This window comes from Vulpes vulpes, chromosome 2 (assembly GCF_048418805.1).
Source record: "Vulpes vulpes isolate BD-2025 chromosome 2, VulVul3, whole genome shotgun sequence".
Classification (NCBI taxonomy): Eukaryota; Metazoa; Chordata; class Mammalia; order Carnivora; family Canidae; genus Vulpes; species Vulpes vulpes.
The window spans coordinates 22,926,040-22,953,541 of NC_132781.1; the positions used below are offsets into that span (position 1 = coordinate 22,926,040).

The 27,502-nt window shown below is 37.7% G+C and overlaps 1 protein-coding gene across 4 annotated transcripts in view; it reads left to right on the forward strand.

Annotated features, from left to right (window-relative positions):
- The window catches only part of FBXL20 (F-box and leucine rich repeat protein 20), a 109,476-nt gene that overhangs the window by 54,157 nt on the left and 27,817 nt on the right, over positions 1-27,502 (forward strand). For all 4 annotated transcript variants that reach the window (XM_025995772.2, XM_025995773.2, XM_072747336.1 and 1 more), the window contains 5 exons: positions 5,703-5,764; positions 18,872-18,926; positions 21,471-21,545; positions 24,434-24,528; positions 24,942-25,010. In XM_025995772.2, the coding sequence (XP_025851557.1) occupies positions 5,703-5,764; positions 18,872-18,926; positions 21,471-21,545; positions 24,434-24,528; positions 24,942-25,010 (356 nt within the window). The remainder of the gene's footprint in view (positions 1-5,702; positions 5,765-18,871; positions 18,927-21,470; positions 21,546-24,433; positions 24,529-24,941; positions 25,011-27,502) is intronic.

The window sequence follows — 27,502 nt, forward strand, 5'->3', positions numbered from 1 at the left end:
AAACCTACGTGCCATTACGCCATTACATTTCTTAGTTATATAATTTATAGAAAACAATTATAATTGTAGAATCCAGTAACACACTATATGCTAGTTAATTAAATTTAAAAGAAGAAAAATTAAGAATATACCTTCAGAGAACTGAAATGTGTATCCCACATTTATGTACTTTGCTCACCAATAAAATTTGGTGGGGGGGGAAATCCCTGGGTGGTTCAGCAGTTTGGCGCCTGCCTTTGGCCAGGGCGTGATCCTGGCATCCAGGGATCGAGTCCTCTTCGGGCCTCCTGCATGGAGCCTGCTTCTCCTCTGTGTCTCTGCCTCTCTCTCTCTCTCTTTATCTGTCTCTCATTAAAAAATAAAATCTTAAAAAAAAAAAAAACTTGGTAAGAGATAAGGGAGAAAAAAGTACATTTACCGTTATGAACACTGAGTAATGTACAGAAATATTTAATCATTGTACTGTACACCTGAAAATAATAAAACGCTGTTGTGCTTGAATTTAAAAATTTTTAATGAATGCAAAAAATAAAAACAATTATAGTTTTATACAAAGCAGTAAATGCTAGTGTATAACAAGACACGGCAATTAGATTTTTTAAAGCCTGAATATTTAAGAATGTCTTATCCTAGATAAATACTGTTGTAATATCTATTTGCTTGTTCAGAGGATGATGTCCTACCTTGAAACAATTAATAGAGAACAACCTAGTTGCTCTCATGTTTTACCCATTACCCTATCCTTGTAATGTAGATTATAAATATACATAATGAAATGATATATTCCTGTTAATATAAAACCAGATTACCTAAGAATGTCAGATGTTTGGATAGTCAACTTCCTCTACAACAATTATATCCAAAATCTTTGACAAATTTGTTGTAATTCATCATATCCTGGACCTAACCGGTTTTGGCAACCTTTATATTTTGCATGAGAAACCAAAGTTTGATTCAGCTGAAATAGTAGAATACCTAAAACATATTCTGTTGCTTCTTTGAAACGTTTATTTTACCAGCAATGCCATGAATTGAGGCAGAAGCCATATGGGCTTCCTAGAAAATATTTAAAATTATTGTGTCAACCTCTAGGATTATTTTCTAAGCTCCATTGTTATGTCACTCCAAATAATGAAATATTCGGATTATTTCTTAGAACTGTAATTTCTAAAAAAAATTTAAAAAATTAAAAAAAAGAACTGTAATTTATTTTTCTTTCTTTCTTTCTTTTTTTTTTTTAAATAATTTTCTTTATTTATTCATGAGAGAGACACAGAGGAGAGAGAGGCACAGACACAGGCAGAGGGAGAAGCAGGCTCCACGCAGGGAGCCTGATGTGGGACTCGATCCTGGGTTTCCAGGATCACACCCTGGGCCAAACCACTGAGCCACCCGGGCTGCCCACACATTTCTTTTTCTTTTTTTTTTTAAGTAGGCTGTATATCCAACATGGAACCCAAAATGGGGCTCTAGTCATGACCCTGAGATCAACACCTCAGCTGAAATCAAGAGTCAGATTTTTTGTTTGTTTTTTGTTATTTTTTTCCAAGACTTTATTTATTCATGAAAGACACAGAGAGGCAGAGACATAGGCAGAGGGAGAAGCAGGCTCCATGCAGGGAGCCTGATGCGGGACTCAATCCTGGGACTCCAGGATCATGCCCTGGGCCGAAGGGAGGCGCCCAACCACTGAGCCATCCAGGCGTCCCAAGAGTCGGACTTCCTAGAACTGTAATTTCTTAAATTATGAGATTCACAATCTGCCTCATCTGGTCCATTGGTTCTGAAACTTTAGGAAGCAGTGGTGTCACCTGAAGGGCTACTTTTTTTTTTTTTTTTAAGATTTTATTTATTTATTCATGAGAGACACAGAAAATCAGAGACACAGGCAGAGGGAGAAGCAGTCTCCATGCAGGGAGCCTGATTTGGGACTCAATCCTGGGACTCCAGAATCATGTCCCGAGCCGAAGACAGTCACTTAACCGCTGAGCCACCCAGGGGTCCCTGAACGACTTGTTAAAATATGGATTGCCATTCTTTCTTTACACCTCCTCCCCACCTCATTTCTGATACTATAGGTCTGGGTACAGCCCAAGAATTTGCATTTCTAATGAAGTCACACTTGATACTGATGCTACTGGTCAGATAACCACAGGTTGTGAACCATTGATCTTATCCTTTCTTGGGACTTTGGAGTAGACTATAAATGTGCAGAAGGAAGAGGAGGGATATATAAATCTGAACAGATGTCCTATTAGCTTGGTGTTTCCCAAATCCCCCTGGGACGTTGTTCCTTTTTCCCTTCACTTACCTTCCTGCTCCCACAGGGGACAAGACCATTCAGTCTATGTGGACTGATGTGAGGAAAGAAATTAATTATTGGGTGTGATTTTTGTTCCTTTTTATGTATAGAGTTTAGAAGGCATATGAATGACCTATGGCAGGTTTATATCTTTAATCAGTTTAGTTACTGTGTATATTCAAGTGAGCAAAGTGCCTTACTAGGTGAGATGTGTAGCACTTAAAAAAATAGTTTGAGGGATGCCTGGGTGACTCATCTGCCTTTGGTTCAGGGCATGATCCTGGAGTTCCAGGATTGAGTTCCACATCAGGCTTCCTGCATGGAGCCTGCTTCCCCTCTGCCTATGTCTCTGCCTCTTTCTCTCTGTGTCTCTTATGGATAAATAAATAAAATCTTTTTAAAAAAATAGTTTGAGTACATGAGATAAGGAGGTTAGCATTTTTAGTATATAAATGATTGTCCTTTTGTGAATTTTAGTGGGGCAGAGTCTAGTAGATTGGGGAGTCTGTTTGGTACTTAAAAACTTTTCCCCCCAAAGATCTTAAGCTTAAGATAAATGTTATGTGCTATCTAACTCTGAAAATCTTCCAGGTTTCCATTTTTGATACTTTATTTACAAGACATTGTTATTTATGTCATTAACCCTTGATTATTTGGCTTTTTAAATGGGTTACAATGCATTATTTTCTGTAAGTGTACCCAGAGAGTAATGATCATTATAATGTAGCATCTTAGAAACCATATAATTTGAGAAAAACTTAAGCTTGTTTAGGAGGAAATATGATGGCTTCATTTTGAAAGACTGCCTTATAGAAGAAGGGTATGATTTTTAATAGCTTCCACTAATGAGTAGAAATTATAGGAAAGCAGATTACTCTTTGATGTCATCATATACTTTACTAAAATAAGTCGTTGTCAGTCAACAGCATTACTTTTATTATTATTATATTTTCTGTTGCACTGAAACCTGATAGTCGCACTTTCCATCATCAAGTCCATTTGCTTCTTCAAAAATCTTCCCTTTTCTCCAATTTCTTTTTTTTAAATTTTCACCAACCCTATAATCTCACAGAGACCTGCGTCATTTTTTACTTGAACTATAATTTCAGTATATTCTTAGTTTATGTCTTTGCCACCAATCTGGAGTTTAATTTCTTAAGGTGTCTCTTCTCTACAGGATTATTTCAAATCTCTAGCCTGATATACAAGTTTCCTTCATGAGCAACCCCCCCCCCCCCCATCCACTTAACAGTTTAATTGGTTGAGTTCGTAGCATGTGTGTGGCCCTGTGCTCAATCCTGGAAATATGATGGCAAACATGAAAGCCACAGTCCCAGCCTTCACAGAGCTTTCCATTTAGCTGGAAGGTACGTTGTTATAGTTATCAGAAAATATTTATCGTAATTACTCTTTGAATGTCTGAGATTGAGGGGGGAGGTACATTCTATCCACTACTTTCCTACCTCTTTACTTCCCTTCCATTACCTTTTCTACTTTGAATCGTGAAATGCTAAGGCCTTCATATATGACTCCATGGTTTTATACATACTACCTTCCCCATTTTTCCTAGTTTATTAGTTTCTGGCCTTCCTTTAAGACCTAGTTTAGATGTCACCTGTGGGCAGAATTAGTTATTTCTTGCCTTGCTCTTGTATACCTCTTATGATTTATTTCTAATACTTAATTTTACTTATGTGTGTTCATTGTAGAACAAGAGTTCCTGAAATATAAAGAAACATCTCCTGTTTGTATCTCACTGCCTATAAGAGTGCCTGATTTGAGAGGGTGTTCAGTAAATTTCATTGCATGAAGTCAAGAGGTATCTCTTGTAATACTTAATATCAGGGAACGAGCATATTTTCCTCAGCTTCAATGACATGTATGTTTGCTGTTTTTACTCTGCTTTTTTTTTTTTTTTTTTAATTTTTTTTTTTTTAAATTTTTATTTATTTATGATAGTCACAGAGAGATAGAGAGAGAGGCAGAGACACAGGCAGAGGGAGAAGCAGGCTCCATGCACCGGGAGCCCGACGTGGGATTCGATCCCGGGTCTCCAGGATCGCGCCCTGGGCCAAAGGCAGGCGCCAAACCGCTGCGCCACCCAGGGATCCCTACTCTGCTTTTTATTAAGTATAGATATTTGTTTTTTTATGTAGCTTAACTACACAAGCTTTATAGTCGTGATCTCTGTGGGACAAAGGATGACTATTTAAAAATATCCATATGGGGCAGCCCCGGTGGTGCAGCGGTTTAGCGCCACCTGCAGCCCGGGGCGTGATCCTGGAGACCCGGATCGAGTCCCATGTGGGGCTCCCTGCATGGAGCCTGCTTCTTCCTCTGCCTGTGTCTCTGCCTCTCTCTCACTCTGTATCTCTCATGAGTAAATAAAAAATGAAATTTAAAAAAATAAATAAATAAAAATAAAAAATAAAAATATCCATTATTGGTTATTTGATTAATTTGTTAAACGATGGAGGGCAGCCACGATGGCCCAGCAGTTTGGCACCGCCTTCAGCCTGGGGTATGATCCTGGAGACCTGGGATCGAGTCCTATGTCAGGCTCCCTGCATGGAGCCTGCTTCTCCCTCTGCCTGTGTCCTCTGCCTCCCTCTCTCTCTGTGTCTGGCATGAATAAATAAATAAAATCTTTTTAAAAAAATTCTTAAATGATCACTTGTGTACATCAAGATTGCATATGGTAATGGTTATGAAGCATTACCAATTTTCTCCATATTATATAAAACTCAGAATGTTCCCTATCCTAGGTTTCTGAGCACCTCCTTGAACAAGTAAATGTGACTTAGATTTGGAGAATCACCTTAACTTAATGGCATTTTTAAATGGTCACTGTGCAGTGATACGATTTTTAAGCAAATAAATCTTTTCCAATTCAGTTTCCTTACATAGAAAATGAAGATTAACGATAATATGAAGATTTAGTACATTAGTACTTGAAAAGCACTTAACATAATACCTGCCACATAATGTCATCCTTCTGATTGTAATTGATTGTTTCTAAAGCTACAAAACAAATTAAATGTCTCAAAGATGTTTTTTAGGGGTATGTGGGTGTTTCAGTCAGTTAAGCTTTCTGCCTTCGGCTCAGGTCATGATCTCAGGGTCCTGGGATTGAGCCTCGCATCGAGCTTCCAGTTCAAAGGGGAGCCTGCTTCTCCCTCTCCCTTTGCTCCCCCATCTCACTTATGCTCTCTCATTCTCTTTCTGTGTCAAATAAATATTTTGAAAAAGATGTTTTTTAGCCTAAAGAGTCCCTAAAAATATGACTTTGGTTTATAATAATCACTGTACTTATTTATGTCTCTCTTTAGATGATTGCCTCTAAGCTTTGAGTTGAACATAATAAAATGTTGAGTAATACTAAATTATTTTGTTTTTGCAGATGTTCTCAAATAGTGATGAAGCTGTAATCAATAAAAAACTTCCCAAAGAACTCCTATTACGGTAAGTCTGAATGCTAATTTTAGTTTGGTTGTGTGTGTGTGTGTGTGTGTGTATCCTATTTGGCTATTTAAAAATTTTTAGACTTACTGCTATTTTTTGTGTATTTACAGGAACTGGATTATCTGAATTTGTAAATTTATTAATTCTTTTGTTAAATAGTCTTGACTGTATTTTTTAGATATGGATCAAAATTTCAAATGTTTCATTTCAAAACAGTTTTCTCCTACCTGATTTGTACCTATATGATTTTGTTTACTAGTTTTCCCTTGCTCTATTCTTGTATATAATATGAAAGATTTATTTTATTATAATGCTGATTTTTAAGTGATTCTAACTCACCCCCTCTTTCCATTCCCAATATCAAATATGTCCATAAAATGACTTGTGTTTGAGACAAAATATTACGTGTACTGAGACACTATATAGAAGAGTTACAGCCCTTTATTTTAAAGGTAAAAAGGTAGGAGTGCCTGACTGGCTCAGTTGGTGGAGCATGAGACTCTTGATATCAGGACTGTAAATTGGGTGTAGAGATTACTTGAAAATAAAATCTTGAAAAAAGTAAAAAATAAAAAGGTAAAAGTTATTTGAAACTCTTTCTTGTATTACGGTTGTAATTTTATCCTCCTTATTTTTAACAAGTAGAAATTACATTTGGGATCACCCACAACATAAAACACACAGCCTCCGATTTATATACATCTGACCTAGAAATTACCTAGGGAAAAACTAAGGGGGTTATTTTCAGCGCCCATTATTTGGGCACTTAATCGTGCTATTCTTTGTTCACTTATGTAGAAAATCATAACTTAGAAAGGTATATTGTCATTTGCAAATGTTAAAATTTAACAAGTTGTACTTGGAGGCATCTAACTCTTGTTCTTAGCTGCTACTGCAGCCCAGCCATAACCAGCCCAATTCCTACTCAAGGTGGAAAATAATTTCATGCTAGTGCCTGTGAAGAAGAGTATTTCTGGCATTTCTAAGGATTTGCATGTCTGAGTCCTTCACTATATTGCAAGTACCTTGTAAGCAGGGACTGTTTTCTTTTTTTTTTTCTTTTTTTTTGCAGGGACTGTTTTCTTATAAATCTTTATATAATACCTTATACATTGGAGATACTAAGAAAAAAATAACGAAATTGAACTTGGAATGAATTTTTTTCATGGAAGTAATGCTTTTGTACATGCTGGTTGACTATAATTGAAATCATAGCAATACACCCTAAGCTACAGGGCTGTGGAGAATGTATCCTGGATATCTTGAATATCCCTCAAATTACAGCAAAATTTTAGCCATTGAAAAGATAAATGTTTTTAAATGGGTTATGTTCTTTATTGTTACTATAAACTGAGTACACTAAGACATACTTCAATTTTTTTAAAAAAATAATGACAATTCGTACTATAGTAGTTTACCTAAAGACTCACTAAGATTCAGGGAAATTATTTGATTCTTTGGTAATTGGCTGCCCTCTGTTATGGTTTACATTTTTATGTTTTATTAGAGTTTTTCTTCACGGAAGACAGACATAAAGGCCACATACTGTATAATTCCACTTACATGACATATCCAGGATAGACAGATCCATGGAAATAGGGGTTGCCAGGGGCTGTGGTGAGAGATGATAGGGAGTGACTGCTAATGGGTGACTGCTAATAGGGTTTCTTTTGGGAGTGATGAAATGATCTGAAATTAGTGATTGTGGATATACTAAAAACCACTGAATTGTGTACTTTAAAACAGTAAATTTTGGGATGCCTGGGTGGCTCAGTGGTTGAGCATCTGCCTTCAGCTTAGGGTATGAGCCCGGGGTCCTAGGATTGAGTCCCACATTGGGCTCCCTGTAGGGAACCTGCTTCTCCCACTGCCTATCTCTGCCTCTCTCTCTGTCTCTAGGGAATAAATAAAAATAAATTTAAAAAAATTTTTAAAGGCGCAGGAGGTAAATTTTATGGAATATGGATCCTCTGTAATATGTATATAATTTTTATATTTTCAATTTTATAATACAATTTATAATAAAAATTTCAATAATAGTTGCTTTTTTTTTTTAAAGATTTCATTTATTTATTCATGAGAGACACAGAAAGAGAGAGGCAGAGACATAGGCAGAGGAAGAGGCCCCATGGAGGGAGCCTGATGCGGGACTTCATCCCAGAACTCCCAGGATCACATCCTGAGCTGAAGGTAGATGCTCAACCGCTGAGCCACCCAGGCGCCCCTCAATAATACAGTTGTAATAAAATATGCAATTATATAATAAGTATTTATTATATAATTTATTTTTTTAAAGATTTTATTTATTTATTCATAGAGACACAGAGAGAGAAAGAGAGAGAGAGAGAGAGGGAGACAGAGGGAGAAGCAGGCCCAATGCAGGGAGCCCGACGTGTGACTCAGTCCCAGGTCTCCAGGATCATGCCCCGGAATGAAGGCGGCACTAAACTGCTGAGACACCTGGGCTGCCCTATTATATAATTTAAAATAAAAATTCAGGGGCGCCTGGGTTGCTCAGTTGGTTATGCATCTGACTTTGGTTCAGGTCATGTTCCAGGGTCCTGGGATAGAGCCCCACATTGAGTTCTGCACTCAGCGGGGAGTCTGCTTGTCCCTCTGCCCCTCCTCCCACTTGTGCTACCCTCCCAAATAAATAAATAAATAAAGTCTTTTTTAAAAATCAGCTTGGGACACCTGGGTGGCTCAGCGGTTGAGCATCGTCTATCTTTGGCTCAGGGCGTGATCCCGAAGTTCCAGGATCGAGTCCCACATCAGGCTTCCTGCATGGAGCTTGCTTCTCCCTCTGCCTATGTCTCTGCCTCTTTCTCTCTGTGTCTCTCATGAATAAATAAATAAAAGCTTTAAAAAAATCAGCTTATATGACAAACACAGTGTATTGCTTTATTTTATGCTGTGTATGTTCAGTGATTCTTCAGCCATATCCCACTTTTGGTGACTCATTGTAGCAAAGGTTTTGTGGATATTTTCTTTTTTTCTTTTATTTTTTAGACTTTAAAAATTTTTCATTTTAATTATTTGACAAAGTGAGGCAGGGAGCACAAGTGGGGGGAACAGCAGAGGGTGAGGGAGAAGCCAAGCTCCATCCCAGGACCCCGAGACCACATCCTGAGTCGAAGGCAGCCGCTTAACCTGAGCCACTCAGGCACCCCTGCGTATTTTCTTTGATGCTGGCATCTCTTCCTTAGATGCAGTCAGTCCCAAAGACAGCATGAACGGTAGACTAATAATAGGTAACTTCTTAAGTGGGTGATTTGTAGTCTTCTGTTAAGAATGACCCCACTTTAGAGATTTCTTCATAGCCGTTAGGTTGCTAGTGGTTACCTCTGATAAAATGGTATTGAAGAAGCAGGTATTTGACTCCATACTTGTTTATTTAACAAAAGCATTTTTTTTGTGGAGCATCTGGGTAGCTCATTCAGTTAAGCATCAAGTTAGGTTAAACTCAGGTCATGATCTTAGGGTCCTGGAATCAAGCCGCGTGTTGGGCTCCCTGCTCTATAGGAAGTCTGCTTCTCCCTCTCCCTCCCGCTCCCCCTGCTTATGTTCTCTCCCAGTGTATCAAATAAAAAAATATTTATTTATTCATGCATGCATGCATGCTGAAGGCAAGAGCAGCAAATAGAAAGTTGTTACAGTAATCTTTACTGGGGGGAAATGATGGCCTAAACTCCATCATAGTGATGGGCTAGAGAGAAAATGGACTCTATCAAGAGATTTTTACGAGTTGGGATTGACAGTGTATTTGCTGATTAATTTGATGTGATCACTAATGAGGGTATTGGGAAGGAGGCAAGAATAGTGCCCCAATTTTTTACTTTCTGCCAAGTGGATGGTCAGAACACTCACTAAGATAAAGAAAATAGGAAGAACAGGGTTAATTGAAAGAAAATAATGAAAATGAGTTCAGTTTTGGTACCTATGGATATCCAGGCAGTTGTATATACAGTTCTAAAGCTTAGCAGCATGATTTAAAAGTCATATATATAAACACATGAAAAAGTAAGAAATTATATATATTTAGCTCTTTTTGGATTTACTGGTACCTGTGGGAAATAAAACAGGAAGAAATACAAGCCCTCTCAAACACTGAAATGAAGAGCTTTGGGACCAGAACATACAGCCTAGTGGGCATCCTACAGATTGGCAACCTTTGGGTCAGGTTTCCAAGTAGACTCAGTCAGATACCAACTTGGTGTCGTTACCTGGTGATTGATGTGGTAAGAACTCTAGAAAAGAGCTGTGTATGACAGATGTTGAGGTTTGGCCATATGTTCAGATAATTTTACTCAAGCATTCTCTTTTGGCTTAAATGTTCTATATTAAGATAGTTGAAGTCTTATGAGTTAGCAATGTTTATGCATATCCTAATATATATATGCATATCCTTTTATATATATATATCAGTATGTCAACTATAAACTCTGGAACCCATTTTATTTTTATTTATTTAATTTGTCTCCAGAGTACTTGAGACGGCTTGGCTCAGGAGCAAGTATAATCAATACAAATAAACTATGAGGACCATGACAAATATTTTTTAAAGTAGAAAACCAAAGCCAGAAAGGAAACACATGTACCCTTGTAAGACCTTACATAATTGCTTTAGAAGGGTTTCACATTTAGCTTTAAATTTCTTGGTGGCATAAACAAAATAATATTCTAAACAGAAAAGGAGAAATACGTATATTATACCGTAAAATCAGAGCTCTTTCTAGCACTACTTTCTATTTATTTATTTATTTATTTATTTATTTTTATGGTAGTCACACACAGAGACAGAGAGAGAGAGGCAGAGACATAGGCAGAGGGAGAAGCAGGCTCCATGCACCAGGAGCCTGACGTGGGATTCGATCCAGGTCTCCAGGATCGCGCCCTGGGCCAAAGGCAGGTGCTAAACTGCTGCGCCACCCAGGGATCCCCCTAGCACTACTTTCTAAGAGAAATTTCTCCAATGAGAGTCTGCTTAGATTTGGTGGATAAGTTCTATAGCAAATTCAATCTCAGATTTCATATGGTCACGTCTTGTATTACCTTTGTAATAGTTAAAAACAAAATAATAACGTGGAAAAATGAATGCATGCTTCTGACAGTCCAGTTGATTCAAGGCTGCTTTTGGCTGCAGGTAATAGAAATTCTGAGATGAGCTTAAACAGTAAGGGAAGTTATTTCATAAAAAAGGAAGTACAAAATTAGGCTGCCTGCATCCTAAGGTTAATTGACTTAGAGGATCCACAGTGTTATCAACAATTTTCTGTCTGTTCTGCTAGGAATAGCATCAGCTTGGTCCTAAAAGCTCTTTTCTTTATGGGCACAGGATGGATGCCAGCAGTGTTGGATCAACATGTGTCTTTGTTCACTCTGAGGGGAGAGATAGGCATTTATATTCCAATAAAGCCCTTTCTCAGATCTCATTAGCCCAAGTTGTCTTTAGGCCTGAACTAATCACTGAGATAGGTTTAGACTAATAAAATGGGCTGAAGGGATATTGGAGAGTTAGTTACAGTGCCAACCACAGATAGAATATAGCATACTTAAAGGAATCATGAATGCCATTCACATAGTCTCCTATAAATATCACTTCTATTATATGGAATTTTCATAAGATTAGGATAGTACAAGGATTATATTTCTTATGAGATCCTGGAGTCAAAATATCCTTAGTTGTGGATTTATGGTTGTTCCTGTACTTCGGGTAAACAAGTAGATTTACCATCCTTTGATGGAAAATAAAAGTCCTAACCATGACTTCACCCCAATAAGGCATTACCTTACTTTTGCATTGAGTTTTATTTCCTCAAGAGGATATTATATACTTTTTCCAGCATGTCAACAAATGGTTAATGAATTGCTTAAAATTCTGTACCACAGAGGATAGCTAAGGTGATTTTTGTCTAGAAAGTGTTCATAGAAGGTGGTATTGACAGTTGCTCAACATAGTAACCCCTCATTAACATTCCTATAGAGCTTCTCATTTAGAGAGACAGAACTTCCTTGTCAACTTGGTCTAGTTAATAATGAAGTAGTTGTTACTTGTACACCTGAGGAACTAAATGATTTAGTCAGCTACATGGGGTTACCACATATGAGTAGATTAGATTTGCATAAATTTCTGATCAATATACTCTTGTTTAAATAGTTAACTGTGAGTAGCTGGATAAAAGACCAATTGTCTCATGTGTCCAGATTTGTAACAATCAATTATTTAAAAAACACACAGGATACTTATTTTTCTATTCTTCATGGCCAGGACTGTGCATCTGGTTTATTTAAGAGCAGTTTTGCATTGAGATTCAGGTTAAAAAGGAGGCCAAAAAGCACAGCCCTAATTTAAGATTCTGAAGATGATCTGATCTCGTGGTGATATCTGCCAGCTCTGATTCATTTCTAATGTGAAGCTATGGTCCTTATGTTCACATTAATAACCAAGTATGTATAGTGAGCTCCTAAAATTTAATCTACAACAGATTCTTGTCTAAAGAGTCAAAAATCTTATCCATGATAGCTACAAGCAACGTACATTGCTTTTAGCAGAATTCTCCACAAGACAATGGGTAATAACCATAATGTTATAATTATCCCTGAAGTCCTATCACTTAAAACAGGGGCCTGGTAAACCTGCATGTATAGTTTGATAGTAAAGACACTAGCATGCAGTTTTAATGAACAATTCCTGTAACTAATAGTCTCTTGTGAGAAATAAGAAGTTTTTAATTTTGAAAATGTGTATGGGATGCCTGGGTGGCTCAGCGGTGAGCGTCTGCCTTCGGCTCAGGGCGTGATCCCAGAATCCGGGATTGAGTCCCACATCGGGCTCCCTGCATGGAGCCTTCTTCTTCCTCTGCCTGTGACTCTGCCTCTCTCTCTGTGTCTCTCATGAATAAATAAAATATATTTTTAAAAAATGAAAATGTGGTGTAGTTTCTGCCAGACAGTAGACAAGTATCAGAACCCCCAAGTTCAGGGGCCCCTGAGTGGCTCTGTTGGTTAAGCATCTGCCTTTGGCTCGAGTTATAAGCCCAGGGTCCTGGGATCCAGCCCCCTGCTTCTCCCTCTCCCTCTCCCTTTCCCTCTGCTGCTTCCCCTGCTTGTATTCTCTCTCGTGTTCTCTTTCTCTTTTTTTTTTTTTTTTAAGATTTTATTTATTTATTCATAGAGAGAGAGAGAGGCAGAGACACAGGCAGAGGGAGAAGCAGGCCCCATGCAGGGAGCCTGACATGGGACTCAATCCCGGGTCCCCAGGATCACACCCCGGGCTGCAGGTGGCTCTAAACCGCTGCACCACTGGGGCTGCCCTCGTGTTCTCTTTCTCAAATAAATAAAACATTTTTTTTAAAAAGAACTTTAAGGGATGCCTGGGTGGCTCAGTGGTTAAGCGTCTGCCTTCTGCTCAGGGCGTGATTCTGGGGTCCCAGGATTGAGTCCCACATTGGGCTCCCTGCAGGGAGCCTGCTTCTCCCTCTGCCTGTGTCTCTGCTTCTCTCTGTGTCTCTCATGAATGAATAAATCTTAAAAAAAAAAAACAAAAAAACAAAAAAAAACTTTAAATTCAGAGCAGGCCTTATTAACACATCATGTGGCCAGAGATCTTTGTCCAGGGCCTTTAAACATTATTTAACAAATAAAATACAAATTACTCGCTAACTACTGGGATGCCTGGGTGGCTCAGAGGTTGAGCATCTGTCTTCGGTTCAGGGCGTGATCCTGGAGTAACGGGATCGAGTCCTACATTGGGCTTCCTGCATGGAGCCTGCTTCTCCCCCTCCCTCTCCCTCTGCCCGTGTCTCTGCCCCTCTTTTTCTGTGTGTCTCATGAATGAATAAATAAAATCTTTTTTAAAAAATTACTCACTAACCCAACACTTTGAAAAATACAAAGTGGTAAACAGCTGGCTTCTTTAATCCCTGTTCTTTCAATATCCCCCCCCACACACACACACACAAAAAAGCCTCCTCTCCCCCTCCAAAGGTAGATGTATCCACTTATATCTAGATACATTATATGTATAATACTTAAATGTGCATCTTCATTTATCCATATTTTATATTTTTCAAAAATGAAAACATGGTATAAATACTTTCCTACAACTTGTTTTTGTTTCTGTCATTTAATAATCATTGACTTCTTTTTAGGTCAGTTCATGTACCCCATTCTTTCAAAAGGCAGCTATGTACAGTAGTTCATTGACTGTACCATAATTTAAGCATTTTTATTTATATTAAGGCTTTTTTTCTAGCTTTTCATTATTTCAAATAATGCTGCCGTGAACATTCTATAAACCAGTTTTATTCCTTTTGCTTCTACAGGTTGTAATATATGTCTTTTATTTTAATGGACACTGTCAAAGTACTCCAAAAAAGTTATACCTATAGATATAGGTATTCCCCATTATATGAATAGAATTATCCAGTTAAAACCTCTCCATTACTATTGTATGCTTTCTAACTTCTTCTTCTTCTTTTTTTAAGAGAGGGAAGAGGGTGCAGAGGGAGAGAGAATCTTAAGCAGGCTCCATGCCCAATGTGGAGCCCAACACAGGGCTCGATCTCACAACCCTGAGATCATGACCTGAGCTGAAATCAAGAGCCAGACGCTGAACTGACTGAGCCACCCAGGTGCCCCTATGCTTTTTAACTTTTTATTTTATTTTATTTTATTTTATTTTATTTTATTTATTTAAAGATTTTATTTATTCATGAGAGAGACAGAGAGAGAGAGAGAGAGAGGCAGAGACACAGGCAGAGGGAGAAGCAGGCTCCATGCAGGGAGCCTGACATGGGACTTGATCCCGGGTCCCCAGGATCACACCCTGAGCTGAAGGTGGCACTAAACCACTGAGCCACCCGGGCTGCCCTAACTTTTTAAATAAGAATTTTATTAGGTGTTGTTCAAGAAGGTTTGGTATATTTGTCATAAGACTGTAGCCAAAGAAAGTTGGCTTTTTAGAGAAACATACTGTAGGTAACCATATCCTAAAATTTACTTTCAGTATTGATTTGAACAGCCAGCCCCCGTTTTCTCCTCCAGGGATTTAGTATTAAGGTTTTGGGTTTGTTTGTTTGTTTTCTTTTTTTGTACAGCAATGAGTTTTACATATGATTAGACCCTATTTTCTTCCACATAATGTCTCAGTGTCTTTTTCTTCCAGGTTTTCTTTTTTTTTTTTTTTTTTAACATTTATTTATTTATTTATGATAGACACACACACAGACACACACAGAGAGAGAGAGAGAGGCAGAGGGAGAAGCAGGCTCCATGCAGGGAGCCCAATGTGGGACTTGAATCCCGGGACTCCAGGATTGCACCCCTGGCCAAAGGCAGGTGCCAAACTGCTGAGCCACCCAGGGATCCCCTCTTCCAGGTTTTCTTTATCAAGGGTGGGGAAGGCAAGGTCTATTTTGCTTAAACTTGGGCAATCTAAAGCCAGTCCAGTTTTTTAATAGTCTCTTGATAAGAGATAGGGAAAGGCTTATTGAAGCAATCAAGAGGATCATTAGACAATAGCAGACCCTTCATTTCATCTTAGTTTTGTCTCTTTGATCTTAACCATTCTGGTTATCAGGGCCGGGTGCCTGACTGGCTCAGTTGGTAGAACATGCAACTCTGTATCTCAGGGTTAAGAGTTGGAGCCCTACAGTGGACATGGAGCCTACTTTTAAAAAAAGAAAAAGGGTGGCTCAGCAGTTAAACGTCTGCCTTTGGCTCAGTGCATGATCCTGGATTCCTCGGATCGAGTCCCGCATCGGGCTCTTTGCATGGAGCTTACTTCTCCTTCCTCTGCCTGTGTCTCTGCCTCTCTCTTTGTGTCTCTCATGAATAAATAAAATCTTTTTTAAAAAATATAACAGTGATTTGACAATTGCACATATTACCAAATGCCCACCACAAGAAGTGTTGTTATCATGCATCACTTAACCATTCTGGTTATAGACATGGGTATGTTAAGAGGAATTCTGTAAAGGGTTATAATGTAGAGAAAAGGACCACCACCAGCATGATCTCAGGTACTTAGACTGAAGTTGAAAAGCAGGAAGGTGCTCAGTATAATGTAGTTTTGTTCTTTTTTAAGATTTTATTTATTCATGAGAGACACACAGAGAGGCAGAGACACAGACAGAGGGAGAAGCAGGCTCCCCAAAAGGAGCCCGGTGTGGGACTTGATCCCGAGATCAAGCAGATGCCCAACTGCTGAGCCACTCAGGCATCCCATAATGTAGTTTATTATGTTGACTTATTATATAAATGCTATAGATATACATTTATACATGTATTGATTTTTTTAATTTAAGATTATGATATTTGGAAGAATAAATGCTCATTGTGAGCCTCCCAGTCCAACATAAAAAAACCATCACTCTGGCTAAAGCCCTGGCAGCTTATCCCACCAATTCTTATATTAGGCTTTTCTTTTCTCTTAAGTAGAAGTCAAAGTTTACAAAATAATAGCAGACATTTAGATGGACTACTATGGAGTGGTAGAAGGGACTTCAGCACTGAGGCTTATCATTTTTCTTACTGGGGAGCCAAATCAGGACTGGAGAGACCAAGCTCTTTTTACTTGAATACACAGAAGCATAGTGACTATTTGTGACTTCTGTCTTTCTCTCATTTTAATGTACTGTAATGTCAAAATCCGGGTGAAAACCTAACTCATTTGGGATCTTGATATTCAGAACCCCAGTCAGTACATTCTAAGAATGGAATTAGGATTACTGAGATGTGCGCTTCAGAGTCTCCTAGGTCTGCATTTGGCTTCCAGCCTGCTGTTTCACCTATAAAGCTGCTCACCTATGTCAGAGGTGTAATACTATATTTATACAAATTACTCAGGGATTAGTGATGAATTTGCAGAAACAGGATCTTTAGATTATGAAACTCCACCTAAAGGTACTTACATAGCTGATGAGAGGAATAAGCAAGGGCATTTCAGCAACTCAGAAATGTTTGTTGCATTAGAAAAATGTTTTTTTGAATTGTTTTTCAAAATGTTTTGTTTTAGGAATTGAGGTACCTAAGTTGGGGATATCTATATTTATTTGGGAGTGGTTAGTAATCTATATTGAAGAAGATGGGAGATTTATTCTATAAAAAACAGTTATCAGGGTGGTTAGCAGGGCCACCCCATGGGAACATGAAAGGCATCCGGCGTTTCCCTCTATGGACACATGTACAAAATATATACAGATACAGTGGAATATTTTTTATTTTAAAGATTTTATTTACTTATTTTAAAGATTTATTTATTTTAGAGGGAAAGCATGAAGGGGTAGAGGAGAGAGACTCTCAAGTGGACTTCTTACTGAACGTGGAGTCCAAGGTGAGCCGGATCCCATGACCTGAGCCAAAACCAGAGTTGGCCACTTAACTGACTGCACCACCCAGGCGCCCCAAGATACTATTTATTTGTTTTAGAGAGAGAGAGAGAGAGAGAGAGAGCAAGAGAGAGTGAGCATGAGGAGGTTGAGAAGCAGAGGGGGAGGGAGAGATTTCTGACCTCCATTTTGTAACATGCTAGGTATCTCCAGTTATCTCAAGGAATTTTTTTTTTAAGATTTTATTTATTCATGAGAGAGAGAGAGGCAGAGACACAGGCAGAGGGAGAAGCAGGCTCCATGCAGGGAGCCCGACATGGGACTCGATCCCAGGTCTCTAGGATCAGGCCCCAGGCTGAAGATGGCGCTAAACCGCGGAGCTCCAGGCTGCCCAATCTCAAAGAATTTATAAAATTCTATTGATTTATTTAGTTAGTTATGAGAGACCCAAAAAGAGAGGCAGAGACACAGGCAGAGGGAGGAGAAGCAGGCTGCATGCAAGGAGCCTGATGTGGGACTCGATCCCTGGAATCCGGGATCACACCCTGAGCCAAAGGCAAATGCTCAACCACTGAGCCACCCAGGCATCCCAGAGTTTATAAAATTCTTAAGGCAAAATTAACTTTAATTTACTTAAATCTTTGAATCACATGCTATATCACACTTGTTGACACTTGCAGAAGAGTTTAGCTTATTATTCAGATCAAAATGACCTTTAAAGGGTGCTCATAAGTAAAAAGGGCTTTAAACAGAAGTGACCTTTTTTTTACAGGTGGCTTAAGTGTAGAGAGTTATCATGCTTTAAGCAAATCAATTATTTCAAATAACAATGCTTCAAAATAAACACTTCTGGGATCCCTGGGTGGCGCAGCGGTTTGGCGCCTGCCTTTGGCCCAGGGCGCGATCCTGGAGACCCGGGATCGAATCCCACGTCGGGCTCCCGGTGCATGGAGCCTGCTTCTCCCTCTGCCTGTGTCTCTGCCTTTCTCTCTCTCTCTGTATGACTATCATAAATAAATTTAAAAAAAATAAAAAAAATAAAAACAAAAAACAAAATAAACACTTCTATAAGACTGAGAAAAATTCTAGGCAGTATTTCCCAGCAGTGATTAGATGAGTTTTTATAATTTCCTAAATTAGAATTAAATATGTAAAGATTTAACAGTTACTAATTTTTAGGTATTATTATATTATTTATTTAATTTTTTTCTTCATAGCTGTAAAATCCTGTAAGATTATTTATTTATTTACAGAGAGAGCGTGTGCACAAGTAGGCAGAGCTGCAAGCAGAGGGAGAGAGTGAAGCAGGCTTCCCCGCTGAGCAGGGAGACTCCGGGCTTGATCCCATCATGATCTGATGCTTAACCAACTGAGCCACCCAGGGGCCCCTGTAAAATTCTTTATAGTTATCCCTCTCCTAGTCTTCTTTTGATTACCAGAAATCTGAAAGTTGTTTTTTTACTTTTAACAAATTGTATCAATGAGAAGTATTTTATTATCCCTTGATGTAAGTAATTGAACTTGTTTGGTACTTATATGTACATTTTCAAGTAATTTTAGTATATGCGCTGCCGAAGCAGGCACATACATTTTCAAATAAGATTACTTTTTCCCTCGATGCTTTATATGAGCCGTGTTTATGTTGTAAGTTGCTCCAGCTTTTTGTGTTTGTTTAAAAGAATGTCTCCCTTTTTATGCATGTATTAACACAGTTATTTATAGGTAAAAATCAAGAGAAAGTATCTTATATAATCAAGTTTGTCTCCCTCTCTTTTAGGATATTTTCTTTTCTGGATGTTGTTACTTTGTGTCGCTGTGCTCAGGTCTCCAGGGTAAGAATGGTTGAGATGATTATAGGGGGACCCCTTCCTGATGCTGATGATGCTGCTATGCCTCTGTGGGAGGCAAACCATTTACTTCAGATGTTAGTTGTATGTTACATTTCAGAAGATGGTATTTTGTGCATGACATTCCCAAACCCATGCAATTCTACAGTGGGATTCTATAATATATACTGTCTCTAATTTTTTTTGGAAATCTTAACTATTTGTATAATGCTAACAGAAGAAACATTTTCAAGGAATAAGTATTAAAATCAAAGGGTAGACTCTACTCAGAATTGTAATAAAATAGTGTTCATTATGTTTTCCTAGTTCATTTTATATGCACCTACACACAAAAGGCTGAAGGCTCTAATTCTGTTATTTCCCCATATTGCTTTCTTCAAAATGTAATAGCTAGAATATAATTTACTTAAAAATTATAGGACAAACCAAATTCCATTCTCAAAGTCAGTTTTTAATTTCACTTTTATTATCTATTTTTGTCAGTTGACATTGTGACAAAACTGGAGCATCATAAACTTATTGACTGCCACTAATATGAAGAATGGGTTCTGTGTTGTGAGAAAAGTGCCTTATGAACCATTCCTACTCTCTTTTGTAATACAGATATATAATGATTTACTTACAGTGAATGAGCACATGTAATCATTTTTTAATAAACTTAAAAATGGTTTTTTGCTTGTTCATTTAAGAAATATTTATTGAAAAGCTGCTGTATATGAGATACAGTCCTAAGTGCTGGATCTGTAACATGGTTATACCATATTGTATTTATCTTTGTAGGTGTGTCCAGGTTTCAAATAACCAACACTACTTCTCTAAAAAAAAAAAACCCCACAAAACATGCCGTAGAAAATTCACTGTGTCTTACTAACTTTAACATAATTTCTGCATCCCACAGCCATACCAAATCAGTATATCAGCTACTTTGGAAACCATCAGTAGTATTTTGATGATTTCTCTTCATGACTTTCTGACCCTTGTACATGAAAGGTTGCTGTAGACATGGCTGGTACAAATGAATAGGGTTTCCTTTATATTGCCACATGAAGCTGAGGTCTTCATTGAGAAACAAAATGCCCAGACTAGTGTCTAAATCTGTTTGTTTAGGTGCAGTCTCATCTCATGGATGTTGATTTTAGTGAATTTTACTTGTTTTCACTTCAAGTTCCTCTTCCCCATTAATATTTTTTCCCCATTAGTATTTTAACTTAAAGGAGAGCACAACACCAATTTTCATTAAATCTGGAGAATTAGTACATCAATAGTTATGCTATTGTTCTCTGTATTTGAAATATGTAATGAATTAGCTTTAAAAAAAAAAAAAAAAAAAAAAAAACTCCAGAAAGGAACCTGTCATTCCTAACTTTAGTCTTAGTTTGGTGTGTGTTTTCTCCTTATGGGGGAAAGTAAGGAAATGAAAAATATCAAATCAAACCAGAAGTATACTTAGCCTAAGAATCTAGTAAACATATAATCTTTGAAAGTTTTATCTCCCACAGCTAGCCATTTAAGGAACCATTAGGACCATAGAAAGAAAAGCAACATTGAGCTCTTGAGAAAACCTTAAAGATTTCCAGAATGATAACTATATTTACCCTCATACCCCTGATCTGTTTCTGGCTGTGTGATACTTACCCTGGGGCTTATGAATGTATCCACAGTTTCCTTTTTAGTATCTCAGTCTTGGCTCCATTTTGATATGTTGTAGTAAGAAATAATATTCTAAGTTTGTACCTCTACAATAAGACTTTTGTTTACACTTTAATAGGGAAAACTTTTACAGGCTTTATCATTAAAATATGATATATAACAAATTAAAGACTTATAGGAGTCATTTTTTCTAATCCTGAAAAGTTGAAATTCTTGGCTCTCTTTAGCTTAACTGAAGGAAGAAATGTGTGAGAAGTCTTAAACGTTCACTGTTGTAAAATTTCCGCTGAATTTAGTTAGAGGGAGAGATGACCAATTGAAAAACATGCCTCAGTGAGCAAATTGGTAACTGAAAAGAGCAATAAGATTCTGTTGTGTATGTGGAGAAATGAGTTTCTTTTATAAGTCCCAGGTCAGCATATCAGTGTCAAGTCTGACCAGGTGATGCTATGGATAGCAAATATGTGTACTGAACATAGCAATATTTAGAGTACTTTACTCTTTCTGTGGTTTCACCTCATCTTGCTCCTAGTTGAACGATGGAGTAAGAGACTTGTTTTTCATCAGCAGAAGTATCTTATTTGGAGATTAGAAACTAAATCTTCCAGTTAAAAAGGAGTTTCTGGCTAGGATGCTTCACACAACCTGTCCTTTCCCAACCCCGCCCCCCAGCTGCTTGTTTCTGTATCCACTAATTTATAAGATAATCTAATTGGATAAAGTATGAATCAGAAACAAAGCAGACCTTTTGGGAGTTAATGGCGGGGAGCTGAGAAATTTTTTAGTCTATTTTAATCTTTAGTTTGAATTGTAAACTTGAATAGTGCTGGGTTTCTCCCTTGAGTGACTGCTCATTTTGTCTCTTTTTCTTCAAAACAGGCCTGGAATGTTCTGGCTCTGGATGGCAGTAACTGGCAGCGAATTGACCTGTTTGATTTCCAGAGGGATATTGAGGTATAATTATGTGGTGTGTGGCCCCATTTCTCATGTTAGGATGTAATTACAGCATGGAACAGATTAGCCCCAACCATATAAATCTCCTTTCCCTGGAGAGAGAAAGTATTAATTTCAGTGTATCTGAACTTCATGGGAACCTGCAATGTTTTGAGGATAAGCAGAACTACTTTACTGATGGAATACTAAATTATTTAGTATTTTTAGGCTAAAAATTTTTGTTTTTATTTTTGTGGTAGAAATGTGAAAATGGGTTTGCTCATTTTAAGGAAGTCTTTATATTTGATTATTAAAGAATGAATAGGGTTAACAATTTGGGTGGGGAGAGTGGTATTTGCATAAATTGTAACCGAGATGAGCATTTGGTTTTGGGGGAGCCTACAGACAGTTTTTGTGGAGAATGAATAAAGCCAAAGACATCTAATGAATAATTTTTACTGGAGTGAGATTTTTTTACTCTTCTCACTTCTTCCCTATTTTTCATCTCTTATTATAGCGTATTATCTCTAAAATGGAGAAGGATAATGGCTTAAGCTTAAATTATTTGAACATGAACCTGAGTTCTCTGGTCCTTGGTTTTCTTTTCAAGAAAGTAGAAATATTAGCTTCCTCATCATATTATAAGGATAAGATGAGATTTAGATTCAGTTTAAAATTTTTTTTAGGGAGATCCCTGGGTGGCTCAGCGGTTTAGCACCTGCCTTTGGCCCAGGGCGCGATCCTGGAGTCCCGGGATTGAGTCCCGTGTCAGGCTCCCAGCATGAAGCCTGCTTCTCCCTCTGCCTGTGTCTCTGCCTCTCTCTCTCTCTATGTCTATCATGAATAAATAAATAAATAAATCTTTTTAAAAAAAAATTTTTAAAGGTCCAGTGGAACTTGTTTTGTATTCATGTAAGAAGTTTTTCAAAAGCCTCACATGAACCTTTCATTAGAAACAGAACTTTTGAGGCATCTGCGTGGTTTAGTCAGTTGAGCTTCTTCTGCCTTTGGCTCAGGTCATGATCCTGGGGTTCAATCCCACATCAGTTTCCTTGCTCAGCAGGGAGCCTGCTTTTCCCTCTCCCTGCCACTCTCCCTGCTTGTGTGCTCTCTCTGTCAAATAAATAAAATATTAAAAGAAAGAAAAGAAAAAAAGAAAAGAAAAGAAAAGAAAAGAAAAGAAAAAAAAGAAAACTTTCCTTTCTACAGAAAGTGCTTTTTTTTTTTAAGCTTTATTTATTTATTCATGAGAGACACAGAGAGGCAGAGACATAGGCAGAGGGAGAAGGTGGCTTCCTGTAGAGAGCCTGATGTGGGACTTGATCCCAGGACCCTGGGATCATGACCTGAGCCAAAGGAAGGTGCTCAACCACTGATCCACCCAGGAATCCCTACACAAAGTGCTTTCAAAATAATACCCACTGACATTATGCTGGATTCTTAGTTTTTCACAGTTGTCTAATCTTCATGGATATAAATGTTTAAAGAATCATGACCCACAAAATCATTCTTCAAGCTTCTGTTAAGTGTCCATTTTGTCTCTGCTGTGTTTAGAATGATATAGTAAACACTTTGGCAAGGATTCAGCAGTAATAAAGATAGCTAATATCCTTCAGTAGCTGCAGTTTAACCAGGAGGACAGTCTGCATTAATATAGTGGTGTGAGTGGGGTGCCTGAGTGGTTCAGTCGGTTAGGTGTCTGCCTTTGGCTCAAATCATCATCTCAGGGTCCTGGGATCATGTCTGGCTCCCTGCTCAGTGGGGAACCTGCTTCTCCCTCTGCCACTCCCCCTGCTCATGCTCTGTCTCTCTGTCAAGTAAATAAATAAAATCTTTTTAGGGACACCTGGGTGGCTCAGTGGTTGAATGCCTGCCTTTGGCTCAGGGCGTGATCCCAGAGTCCTTGGATTGAGTCCCGCATCAGGCTCCCTGCATGGAGCCTGCTTCTCTCTCTGTCTCTCTCCCTCTGTGTCTCTCATGAATAAATAAGTAAAATCTTTTTTAAAAAAATCTTTTTAAAATATGTATGTAATGGCATGAGAAGTACAGAACACCATTTCCTCAACTACAGAGTATCTTCCAAATTGAACAAAATAAACAATGTAGGGTTTAAGCCTTTTTCAGGTAGATGAGTTGATCAGTAAGGCTTTCTCAAAGTAAGTTGAAATTTCTTTATTGTGGGATGCCTGGATGGCTCAGCAGTTGAGCATCTGCTTCCGGCTTCAGGTGTGATCCTGGAGTCCTGGGATCGGGTCCCGCATCAGGCTCCCTTCATGGAGCCTGCTTCTCTCTGGCTCTTTCTCTGTGTCTCTCATGAATAAATAAATAAAATCTTTAAAAAAAAAAAAAAGAAATTTCTTTATTGAATTAACTAGGTTTTGAAAACAAGAAGCCTCTTCTTTGTTTATAAATTATTAAAAAAAAAATTATTGAAAAACGAGGATGTGGGACCCTGGGTGGCTCAGCAGTTAAGCATCTGCCTTTGGCTCAGCACATGATCCTGGAGTCCCATGTCAGTCTCCCTACATGGACCTGCTTCTCCCTTTGCCTATGTCTCTGCCTCACTCTGTGTGTATCTCTCATGAATAAATAAATAAAATTTAAAAAAAAGAAAAGAAAAAAATGAGGATGTGTTCTCTTTTTTTTTTTTTTTTTTAGTTTTTTTTTTTTTTATTTATGATAGTCACAAGGAGAGAGAGAGAGAGGCAGAGACACAGGCAGAGGGAGAAGCAGGCTCCATGCACCGGGAGCCCGATGTGGGATTCGATCCCGGGTCTCCAGGATCGTGCCCTGGGCCAAAGGCAGGCGCCAAACCGCTGCGCCACCCAGGGATCCCTGAGGATGTGTTCTCTTCAAAAATAATGTTGTGCCTTACTTTTTTGTTTTGTTTTGTTTACCTTTTTTTACAGGGCCGGGTAGTGGAGAATATTTCAAAAAGATGTGGGGGATTTTTACGAAAGTTAAGTCTTCGTGGGTGTCTTGGAGTAGGAGACAATGCATTAAGGTAAGAACATCACTATTGGTTAACTGGTCTTCTTAACTGAATATAAATGATTTTTATGTTCTGAAGCTATTCAGAACCCAAACACACATACATAGCTTATAACACAAAAAGATCCAGTACTGGGATGTATGGTTTTGAGAATAAAACAAAGCCCCATATCATAAATGGCTCTTTTGGAGCTTTGAATAAATTTTTTTTTAATTTGTTGGCTCAAAGTTAGGGTAATTTTAACCTTGGTTGGCACAAAGATCAATGTTTAAAAGTTTATGGTTAAAAATGAATTTATTTGTAAATGTGAGCTAGTTTTGTACCAGTATCCAATATTACAGACAGTAATGTCTATTATTTTTTGTAATGCCTAGAATTATGCCCATTTCATTTCAAACCTTTAACTGTCTTTCTTTCCTGTAAAGGACTTTTGCACAAAATTGTAGGAACATTGAAGTACTGAATCTAAATGGTTGTACAAAGACTACAGATGCGTAAGTATTTTGTGTTTTAGAAGGGTAAGTTATAGCCTCTTGTGTCCTGTCTGTATTAGCTTTAAATGTGGGCTATTAAATATTTTTAGTAAATTTCATTTTAGTCTTACAGAAGAAAGATATTTTAAAAGGAAAAACATTAAAATAGAAATGGCATAAGAAATGTGTTTTGGAATCTGACCCAAATTCTTTCTTGATACTTAAAGTGAAACTTAAAGACCATGGATATGAAGTAGGGATTTTTTTTTTTTATAGTAGGGATATTAATGATATAAATTACTAGGACTACTTATATTTCAAGAAGACACTAGTAGCTTTACCGTGTCAAAAGACATGGTAAACAGGAGTGCCTGGGTGGTTCATTTAGTTGGGTGTCTGACTTTGGCTTTGGTCAAGATCTTAAGATCCTAGGATCTAACCACACTTTGTTGGGCTTCCAGCTCAGCAGGGAGTCTGCTTGTCCCTCTGCCCCTCACCCCAACCATGCTGGCTCACTCTCTGAAACTCTCTCTCTCAAATAAAATCTTAAAAAAGAAACACACAGGGTAAACAGATAATTCTACAGAAAGTTATAAAATCTTAAACACATACTAAACAGCTTGCAATAATCAATATTGAGAGCATTTATTAAATGACCTTTTAAATACATTGTGTCTGTGTCAGTTACAATATAAATGAAAGCAGTCTTTTATCCTTGAAAGCTTACTATCACAGACATAGTAGACAAGGAAGGTAAACATAAAACCCATTCGATCCAGGGTATCCATTGGTAATAATATGTATCAAATAACATTTAAAATTACATAGGGAAATTGTTGCCTATTATGAAGTGAAGCCATTGAGGAAGCTTGTTTATATAGGGTGGGGCTAGGATTATTCAGTGAACTTTCCTGTTCAAAAAGGCCATGGGATCTTTAGAATTGCTTAATGAAGGCAAGTGGAAGAAGACACTCCAGACACAGGGTACAGTTTATTTCATTCCTTTCTTTGAGCTCACAGCATTGTTAACTTTTAATACAAGAAAGTATCTGAAAGACAACTGTGGTTGTTAATTCTACTGTGGTTATTAATTCTAACAAGTATTATTTCTGTGAATTGATTTGACCTTTAACATGAGAAATGAATCTAACGCCTCCCCTAACTATGACTTTATAACCAGTAGCCTACGTTTATTTTAGATAAATTACCTGTTTATTTTTTGCTTTTGAATATTTAATGTTACAGAGATTAAGAATTTGACCACTTTGATATCTAGACAAGTGACATAAAATTTACACTTTTTTCTAGCTATCTATCCTATATACCAAAGATAAATTGATAAAAATGTAATATAATTTATTACAAGGCTATTCATATTTGCTGTTTCTAATAAGAAGTAGCAAAAGACAGGAAACAATCCAAATGTCATTCCATGGGAGACTGTTAAATAAAAGGAATGAAGAGAATATATAGTATTCTGGAGTGATCTGTAGTATTCTGTGATCTTAACATACTGTTAAGAAAGCAAACTGCAAAGAAGTTTTATAAGATACTTTTTGTAGGGGCACCTGTGTGGCTCAGTAGGTTAAGTGTCTGCCTTTAGCTTAGGTCATGATCTTGGAGTCCTGGGATCAAGCCCTGCTCAGCAGGGTGTCTGCTTCTCTTTTCCCTCTGCACCCATACCCAGCCCATGCTCCCACTTGCACATGTTTTCTCTCTCTCTCTCAAATAAATAAATAAAATCTTTTTTAAAAATATGCTTTTTATAGGGCCAGGAGACAATGTAAACAAATATTACTCTTTTTATATTTTTAAAAAGAATGGAAAGATAAAGAATGAATCAAAAGGTGATTTATGGGAGAGAGAAAACAGGGATGAAAGGGAGACTGAAATATCATGTGTTATGGTTTTACTTTATTAGCTGTGTAAATGTTTTATGTAATTAAAATATGAATTAAGTCAAAAAGAAATCAAAGCAGTCCCTAAACATTGAAAACAAAATAAAACACATGAACCCAATCATACCAAATGGAGCTATAACTACACAGAGAAGTTACTTGTGCTGACTTTTGATTTCCTTTTTTTTTTTTTTTTTTTAAGATTTTTTAAATTTATTCATGAGAGACACACAGAGAGAGGCAGAGACAGGCAGGAGACAAAGGCTCCATGCAGGGAGCCTAATGTGGGACTTAATCCCGGGACTCCAGATCATGCCCTGAGCCAAAGGCAGACGCTTAACTGCTAAGCCACTCAGGCGTCCCTGACTTTTGGTTTCTTACAAAATGTTTTAAACATATACCAAGGTAGACAAAATAGCATAATGAACCCATCACCCAGTTTCAGGTTGATAAAACTGAGAAATCACCACTTTATGGCCAATCTTGTTTCATCTGTATCCCCAAACTTTTCGTATTTTGAAAATAGCCTGAACATTATATTATTTAATCTGTAAATATATATTTCTAAAAGATAAAAGCTTTTAATATATGCATGTTAACTTCATCACTCCTATA